The following is a 9,873-nucleotide window of genomic DNA, read 5'->3' on the forward strand; positions in this document are numbered from 1 at the left end:
ATAATAAAATAAAAATATTAAAAATTAGCTAATCTCGATTGCGTAATTGTTACACACTGTTGATTTTTTCGCTTTATCTTCCTGGTTTTTAGCTCGATTTCTTTCAAACCACAAAAGGTTTGAGGTTCAATAGTTAACCTATTCACCCACCGATTTTCAGCTTCTTCCCATACGCGGTTTACCCTGTAGGCGTGACAACATATTGGTGTTATTTTTCGTACATAATCGCTCATAACTCTTTGTCTGTTTATGGTATTCCAGCCAAAGTTGGTACCGAGATGCGCCTTTATACCCCCCTTCTGTGTGCCAAATTTCAAGGCAATCGGATAACGCGTTCGAGTTTTATAGCAGTTTTTGTAAGTGTGCGACAAGAAAAAGAAAAATAAGAAGAAGAAGAAGAAGAAGAAGAAGAAGAAAAAAACGAAGAAACTCAGCCAATTTTTGAAGTCGCATATCTCGGGAACGCGCGAAGCGATTTCGCTCAAATTTGGAATGTAGAGTGCTGCAGTTGGGGGGCATGTCCACAGCAAAAATCGTCTTGTTTCATCAAGGAAGCACAGAGCTACGGAGGTGCGAAAATTGCGTTTTCTTTCTTCCTGTCAATATACTCACGGGTGTTACGCGCCGGCTTCTTGGGCCGCACGACACACTACCGTGTGTCTTGATCACGGGTGTTACGCGCCGGCTTCTTGGGCCGCACGACACACTACCGTGTGTCTTGATAACAATGTATCTCGTTGTCTGTTTAACATTTCATTTCATCAAAGTATCTGACACCATCACCCATACAATTATGATGGTTTATGTAAGCACCTGCACTGTAAAAAATGCCAAAAAAATGACAAAAAGCATACGTTGTTTCAGCAGAACTGTTAATTGCTGTTTTAACATTCTAGATGTTTTAACAAAAAGTGACTGTTAGTGTAACGACAATTTTTTACTTTAACAAGGAAATGATGTTACAACAACAAAAATTCCCTGTTGTTATTTTAATAAATGAAGTGTTTGCTGTTTTTTTGCAGCAGGGATAACAAGTTCTTTGTTAAAATGAAAAATCCTTTTTTATAGTGTGTAGATTATTTTCTTGATGTCTTCTGACTTTTGTACATATTGATTTATTGGCTCATCCAGCTGTCTACTGCCTTATTTGCCATGGATTTTCATCTCACATTTTTATAACAAATGACTTCATTTCTCCATAGTGGAAATGCTATTGATTTGAAAATACACAAGCTGGCATACTGTACGTTCTTTAGAATAGTTGAGTTAAAATGACCAGATTTGTGAAAAGGTACCTTTTCCACACATTTTACATACCATCAAACAAAATGGTGTAACACTTGACTCCTTACACTGATAAACTTGCTCTTAGTATCAAAATGCTGCTAGATACTATAGTAGCTACTGTACACTCATGGATAATTATAAGGTATATGTTCAAAAACTTATGAAACCCCAAAGTTCATGGGTTAAATTTTGTGTGTGGAAAGGTACATTTTCGCAAATCCGGTCACAAATTATCTAGCTGTTGCATAGCAACTGCACAACTGCACACACTGACAACATAATTATGGTAAATTTTATTTTTTGTTTCTTCTTCCACACAGTACATTTTGGCTGCAATTGCTACGCATATGTTGCTTTCTATTGGATTCGTGGTCCATTGTTTAATTGATATAATGAAAATTCAAAAACTAGGCCGTTATTACATAATGCTATGTAGAGCCATTATTACATAATGCTATGTAGAGCCATTATTACATAATGCTATGTAGAGCCATTATTACATAATGCTATGGAGAGTTAATGATGTAATGTAATGATGTGATATGATGTAATATAATGTAATTTATGCATATATACCTGTAATATTACTGAATATTGTGTACTGTAGTTGTAAGAGTTAGTTGTTATTGTGTACTTTCAGTTATTGATTAATAATATTATATACAGTGGTCTGTTTTGCCTATAAACGGTCTGCCCAAGAGCCTATGTTTCCCTACAATTAGAACAATACCCACACATATGTGTTTACAAATACACCTGAAGATAGTCAAAGATTAGTACATGCAATAATTAAAGACTATATATAGAGCGATATTACCCAAAAAACTCTACTAGGGGCTTCTCTATACTTGTATATATGAACTTTGTAAAAATGTGTTTGGGTTTAAAGGTACCCAATTATCCTTTCAACATAAAACAAGAGCAGCATGCTCCTTGCCTTACTCAGAAACTGAAATTTGAAGTTTGATCTTCTAAAGCATTATTTAGGACAAAAGACATTGATTTCTGTTAGGCTTTAGAATTGTGACAGCATATTGGTATTCACGATTTTTCAATGAATATAACAGGAATGCATGGTGATATAAACACTAAGCCTGCAGTAGAGGTAGCATTGTAGCTAAATATAAGCATAAGATTTTGATATAATTATCCATATAAATACACATTAAAATACTGCATTCTGATTGGTTAAAACATAGCAACCATATTAAATAATTGGCAAATCAAACCAATTTTTTCAGGGCATATATATATGCATATTATTTCATTAAATATTTTATTTTATTGTTGCTACATATAATCTATTGTTTACCTTTAATTTGTTACTTAAAAATGGATATTTATGCCTGGTGGCATGCACTAAAGGAGTGTTGAGCAGACAATTACAATCAGATGAGCTCAAGAAGTACATTGTAATGATTGCTCAAACAGAGGAAGACCTGGAGAATGCTGATACAATAACATTGAGGGAGGTAGGAAAGAGATATAATAACTGTAGAGAAAGTAATGTTTCAGTTTGCAAATTAATGTAAACCTACATGGCTGTAACTTATAGCAATATTAGACATGCTATACTCTAAGACTGATGTGCATAGCTATTAATTGTGCAATATTTTTTTTTAAAACTGCAGTTTGCTGAATCTTTGCTATTGAATGAGGCATGCACATTGCCTAATGAGATGAAGTAGGAAAACATAACATGGCAAAGATTTTATGGTGAGTTCTGTTATGAGTTCTAATGAATAATTCAGTAATGAATGTATATTATCTAGCATTGTTTAATTGTTATAAGTGTGTTGTATAGCTACTCACTACTTACTGTTATGCTTGTGGATGGGAAGACAATGTGTTTAGCTACTCTTATCTGAATGTACTCTTTAACATCCACATTAATTTTTGCTGTAGGTCCAGTGTGATGAATGTGAGTGGTGCAAGGTACTATTTACAGTATGTATAATCAAGAAAAGTGTACGTAAACAAGAAATTGGATCCTCAAAAGAAGAGTGTACATATAGTATATCAAAATGCAAATACAGTGAGGAGCCATGCATGGCATGTTGCACAACTGATGACACTTACAAAGTTCATTTTTCAAGTTATTAGCTTTGCACAAGCAGTATATGTATAATTCAGTTAGAACCTTCTAGCTACCATGCACATTGTAATTGCTCTCCTCGCTTATTTACCTAATTGTGTTGTACATTGTCATGCAGTTATCCACATTTATAATTGAGTATGAGACCATCTGCATGTTTCTGATAGCTATAAAGTAGCATACATACACAGTACCATTCATGTGAAGTTCTGCAGACAAAGTGAGATCATGTACATAAGATTTAGGTACATCAGTGTAGGACTATATAGTGGGAAATGCATGGGCATGGCAAGGATAAAATGCATGTGTGTGCTGATGAATAAATCTACATAGTTATAGCTCAGTAGTAAGCAGATTATTATGTTGTGTTCTAAGTTTACTCAGCTAGAAATGCTTGTAAAGACAGCCCATTGTAGCTAGGTGATGGTAAGGCTAGAAGACACTGAGAAAAGGCATAATACGCATATGGTACGTACCATACGCGTATGTCCATACCGTACGCGTATGGTACGGAAAATCGTACCGTACGCGTATGGTATGTACCATACGCGTATGGTACATACCATACGCGTACGGTACAAAATACGCATATGGTATAGAACATTAGTATTAGTATTAGTATTAGTATTACAGGTAAAGAAGGCTCAAGGAGCCTGTAAAGCCTGATCTGTACAAAAAGAATTTAACAAATTTGCAACTACATAGCAAAAATTATATACAATAATAGTTAACTAATTAATAATCATACAATAAAGTAGACCAGCCACTGTCAAGAAAATTTTTAAAATCATTAAGTGTGGGAGCATTAACTATGTGATTGGGTAAACTGTTCCAGTCATTAATGGCTCGTACAGTGAAAAAAGTAGATCTCACTCTTGATGTTGCTTGAGGTTTAAATAACTTGTAATTGTGACCCCTAGTTGTTGATGAAGTTGCAGTAGTAAACAAATCTGATGTATCTAGACTGAAATGGCTGTGTAATAACTGATAGAACATTATCATATCTCCGCGCAGTCTGCGGTATTTAAGTGATGGCAAGTTTAGAGCAGTGAGGCGATCATTATATGTGCAGTTTTGAAGATCCTGGACCAATTTAGTGGCTCTTCTCTGTATCTTCTCTATTTGTTTGTATCTATCTCCCATTTAAATCTACTGTATTACGGACCCGACACTCACATAACTTTAAACTAGTACCTTACCAACCAAGAATTGATGTATATAAATATTCCTTCCTCTCAAGAACTGTACCAGAATGGGATGATGAGATTATTGAGACTGACTGTGTTGAAGAATTTAAGCAAAAATTATCCCCTTCTATGTATATAGTTAAGTAACTTATCGTAATTGTATATATTTTTATAGTTTATTATCGTAATTGTACATATGTATATAATTGAGTAACTTGTCGTAATTGTACATACTTTTATAGTTAAGTAACTAATTGAAATTGTACACATGTAATTGCACGTCAGCATTATACCTCTGGAGGGTCCTGCTGATTAACAATAAATAATAAATAAACAATAAATAATAATGCTGAACTATTGCAAATCATCGAGAGCTGTTGCATCACATAATCAGTAGCACATGTGATGCATGGTGGAAATGGCGAATTAGTGTGAGTGGTTGAGGCAGACATATTACAAGGCAGCAGCTGCGATAAACTTGAGTGGTCGTGTTATACATGTGTCAGGTGAACACAAACTGTTAATAGTTAATGTATATTTATCTGATGAACGGTTTGTTTTTGTCACATGTTGTGGGCACGTGATGTCTCGAATACATTGGAGTACAAGCTAAGTCTAAAGTTACTGACCATCAACAGGAGGACCGACCGAGAACAATGTATACCTGGAAGGAAGTATTGCCAACTAAGCGACTCTGAATGTGGAGGTTCCCATGTGTTAGAAAATTTGAAGTTGGCTGTCACGGTCTGGAAGTGAAGATTAAGTTAGTATTAGCTACAATAGGTTTAGCTATAGTTTCTATAAGCTGCATAAACAGCAGTGTGTAGGTTTTAGCTAGTTAGATGCACAAACAGCATGCACTTTTTAATGTAACTGCCTAAGGGCAGATTATTTTTGTGTATGCATGATTTTCGTTCAAACGTGGTCAAGGGGGAAGCACCCAGTCCTTCCCCCACGAACATTCCACGTTACTTTTTGGTCTTCAGCTAGGCCCTGACATCACCAAAAGTCTCTGCTTCCAATACTGGGCTTAAGCTTTTGTTTCGACTTGACATATGAATAAAAAGCTTTAGGATTACTTGATTAGCTAGATACTGATTTAAAATCAGATTGTTCATGGGACAGTTCAGTGGGCAGCTCTAAATTTTGATTTAACTTTCATAACACTTCCTGTAACCAAATCTCGCAGTTCATTAAGTCAAGCCAGTTGTCCAATAAATAAATTATGGCATCATCATTGCATGGGAGTACAGGGTCAGGGGCCGGGTGTACCGTGACATCGACATTAACTGAACAGGCTTGCCCCCGCGGAAGTCGCGCTTTACGTAATTTTTGTGGCACAAGGCGGGTTATGTCCCCTAACCACTGAGACTGACAATAAAGTAGATCATACAATACAATTGAGCGTTTGTCAGCAAAACAGCATCTTCATGATGTGGTGAACTTTATAGTCTTAGTCTTATATACCGAGCTATACCTTTAACGTACTGGAATATAGCTATATTAACTATATTATTTGAACTTATATTATTATTGGGAGGAGCTAGCTATTTAAAGTTCATTGTCACGATTGCAGACTCGAAGATGACATCTGATTCATCGCTAAGAGAGATCACTGATATTCGGATTGGCAGGCAAATCGGAAGAGGAGCAAATGGAAAAATCCTGGAGGCCAAATGGGAAGGAATTGAAGTGGTCGTTAAGGAATTCACTTTATTGAACGAAGCAAGCAAGTCAGAGGTTCAGACTTTTGAATGGAATTTATTGCAATCATGTGAGCATAGCAGTCGATTACGTCATCCCAACATTATTCGTTTCCTTGGTATTTACCGTTCTCCTGGCGCCAGAGTACCAAAATTAGTCCTGGAGCGACTTCACTGCAGTCTCAATAGTTTGCTAGAACAAACTAAAACCATTCCGGTTGAAGCAAAATTGTCAATTCTTCATGATGTTGCTTCAAGTATTAGGTACCTTCACTCACGTACTCCACCAATTATTCACCGCAGTTTGTCAAGTAATCATATTTTACTATCAAAAGGAATGGAGGCTAAAATCGGTGACCTAGATACAGCTCGTTTCATAGACCTGAGAAGGCAAGCTCAAATCACTAGATCACCTGATACTGTAGCCTTTATGCCCCCCGAAGTATTAGCAACCAACCAAAATGGTAAGTACAAGCCAGGATGTGAAAAAGAACTAGATGTGTTCTCATTTGGTTGTGTGATGCTTCACACATTATCCCAACAGTGGCCTGCACCCTCAGAACTTGTAGTTGTTGATCCTGAAATGAAGGTTCAGTCAGAAGTGGAAAGACGTAAGAGCTACTTTAATATTATAGACAGAAGCAAGTTCGGGATGTTGATCCCCTTGATTAAAAGCTGCCTCAATTACCTTCCAAAAAACAGAGCATCAATAATGACAATATGTGAACATTTGGAGAGTCTGATTGACAGGGAACATGTTCCATCTGTTGCATCACTGCTCCATAAACTAGAGAGGAAGGATTTTGAAATGAATAACAAGGATATTGAGATTCATGCACTAAGATCTGACATGTCAAGGATACAAATTGCACATCCTCACCTACCGCTTAAACAGGTCGCTATTATGTTTTAATGTATTAATTTGTATACCATAAATGACAATAGTTTGGGTCTGGTGAATTTGATAAAGTACACAAATTTGCCAAACTTATTTAGCTAATCATATTGTTCAATATTGCAATTCACCAAACTTTTACTCGCTAAACAAAGGTGGCTCCAGGAATTTTGGTAACAAGTTTCTGAATTTTCTGTAATTTCTGTTGCATGCATGCTTAATCTGGGGTGGTCTCTCCCAGGATATTTTGAAAATTATGTGGTCTGAGATTGAATATTTTCACCAACGAATCTTTAAATAAAAAGACGTTTGAAGCATACAATAAACATGAATGCCTTTCTGGGGGTCTGGAGCATGCTCCCAGGAAAAATTTCAGGTCTTGAACACTCTGAGATATGATTTTTGGTCAGGTAAACTAAGTAACTTTTAAAGATACACAATGTGACTGTTCTATTAGGGTATAGTTGACTGCACTATTAGAGTATTTCAATCTGACCTTTGCAAATCAATAATAATTGCTTAAATATATCTGACCAGCTTCTGGAAACTTCAGAAACCCTCCTGGATCCTCTCCTGCCAAATTATTTGATTCCAAAATCACCATTAAAGTCATGATCACACCAAACTTTTGTCAATTACGGTGTTCAAAAATTTTTCAGGTCTACCAGAGTAGCACTGACTTCTGGAAAAACCTCAAGCTAACATGGGAGAAATGTGCTGACCTTCCTGAGAAACTATTTGCCAGATCTATTGCTGAACTTGATGGGAAAGTGTATATTATAGGACAGCCTGGAATGGGAAGTGGAGATGTGTATACTACTCCTTTCATGTATGACTCTAACAAGGACCACTGGTCCACACTGCCAAAATTACCTTGTTATCGTTGTAGTCTAGTATCTGTACCTAACAAGAAGCAATTGTTAGCTATTGGAGGACATACGCTGAGTAATGATATTGTGGACGTTACCAGTAAAGTATTCCTATGGGATGAGAAGTATAAGAAGTGGCTCACTCCATATCCTGACATGCCAACTGCACGATGTAGTTCCTCATGTATTTCCTATGGATCATCTGTGATAGTAGCTGGTGGACTTACAAATTGGAATCCTCTAACTATGACAAGATCAGTAGAAGTGCTTAACATCACTGAGAGTGACTCACACTGGAGTATGGTTGAACAATTACCACATGTTACATTTGAAGCAGTTCCTCTAATTGTAAATGATAATGTGTACATGGCTATAGGGATTGATGGCAATTTTACGAGTACATGTAATGTAGTGACTGCATCTATACCACAACTACTACAGAGTAGCAATGACAACAATAGCAATAGTCAAGTGTGGAACAAGCTACCTGACTTGCCTTACTATACGACTTCCATCAATTACTATAAAAATCATATTGTCTTCTTTACTGGAGAACAACCAATTGAGAAACTCAATAAAAATAAGCCAGGATGGAGGTTTGTTCCACTGATCCACATGTATAATCCCCATACCAGCACCTGGGATTGTATTGGAGACATTCAGCAGGGATATTGTTTTGGACCCTCTGTACATGTAAAGGAAGGCAAAATTCTCTTTATTGGAGGAATAGCCGCTCATGGTGAACATTGTGCCAGTGATACTGATGACATAATACCAACCTGTATGATGCTAACAATTTCACCTCATTTGACACTGCTTGATGATTATTACTAGCTAGTAGAGACTATTCACATCACACTATATAGCTGTATCATCACATCTATTCATTATAATCATTAATTATTAAAGCTTGTAAGATAGTTTTGTGGTAATGGGGCAGATCCAGGACTACTAAAAAGGTTTTCCACTCTAAGTAAGTAAATACACCTGTCTAGTTATAGCATGCATGTGGTAGCAAATGAATTTTAATTGTAACTTGCAAACATACAAGTTACAAGGAAACATGATAAATACATGCACAGTTGCATGAGTGCATGTTGGCATGTTGATGTCTGGTGAAGTCATTTTTATGACTTGCCAATCTGTCTGATCCCTTATACGTTCTTGGTTGTCAACATTATATAGTGACATCATTATGCATGTTTGTGTAACCTCACTGCTATTATGGGATGTGGTGTAGTAGACTTAAGACATCATACATGACTTTACAAGCGTGATCACTTAACCAATGAATGCTTTGTACTGGGTCATGATCATGACTTAGCAGTCCTTGACACTAAGACCAGGAGAGGCCTAGGGTGGGATTTGGGCAAGCAAAAATAAGCTGTTGCTGTAAAACAGTATAGCCTTTAACCATATCCAGCACTATATAGGCATCAGCCTAATGTGTTGGCACAATATTAAAACATATGAAAGAGGTGTGAAATAACAAAACACTACAGGAAGTGTTTACTAGTACTAGCTATAGGTTTCAATAGGAACCAAATGACTACGTTATACAAATACTATAGCTTGCTCTAAGTGTCAAATTGGCACCATTTATTCTAGTGCCAGATTTACACCATTGTGTTTACATCAATTGGTTAATGACTGTTCTATTAGAGTATGCCTATATCTTTTCTCCATAACAAACATTTTTACAGCTAGTACTTACAGTACAGCATAATTATTCACCTATTATGCTAGCATTATGCTTGATATTATCAGACACCTGTTAGGATCCCACCCCACATGTTCAGTATGAGTCCATTACAGGTATGGTCTATTAACCACCTGT

The 9,873-nt window shown here is 36.4% G+C and overlaps 1 protein-coding gene and 1 long non-coding RNA gene across 2 annotated transcripts; both read left to right on the plus strand.

Annotated features, from left to right (window-relative positions):
* The first annotated feature begins 1,184 nt into the window (after nucleotides 1–1,184).
* On the plus strand, nucleotides 1,185–3,515 carry LOC136256749 (uncharacterized). Its single transcript, XR_010701632.1, has 3 exons — nucleotides 1,185–2,759; nucleotides 2,919–3,003; nucleotides 3,193–3,515. It is a non-coding gene; the product is annotated as an uncharacterized lncRNA (long non-coding RNA).
* A 1,681-nt stretch (nucleotides 3,516–5,196) lies between these two features.
* LOC136256651 (uncharacterized) lies at nucleotides 5,197–8,956 on the plus strand. The gene is made up of 3 exons (XM_066049628.1): nucleotides 5,197–5,332; nucleotides 6,146–7,167; nucleotides 7,827–8,956. The coding sequence occupies exons 2-3, from the start codon at nucleotides 6,154–6,156 to the stop codon at nucleotides 8,868–8,870; spliced, it is 2,058 nt and encodes a 685-aa protein (XP_065905700.1). The 5' UTR covers nucleotides 5,197–5,332; nucleotides 6,146–6,153; the 3' UTR covers nucleotides 8,871–8,956.
* Nucleotides 8,957–9,873: the final 917 nt, after the last annotated feature.

Source organism: Dysidea avara, chromosome 5 (genome assembly GCF_963678975.1).
Source record: "Dysidea avara chromosome 5, odDysAvar1.4, whole genome shotgun sequence".
Lineage (NCBI taxonomy): Eukaryota > Metazoa > Porifera > Demospongiae > Dictyoceratida > Dysideidae > Dysidea > Dysidea avara.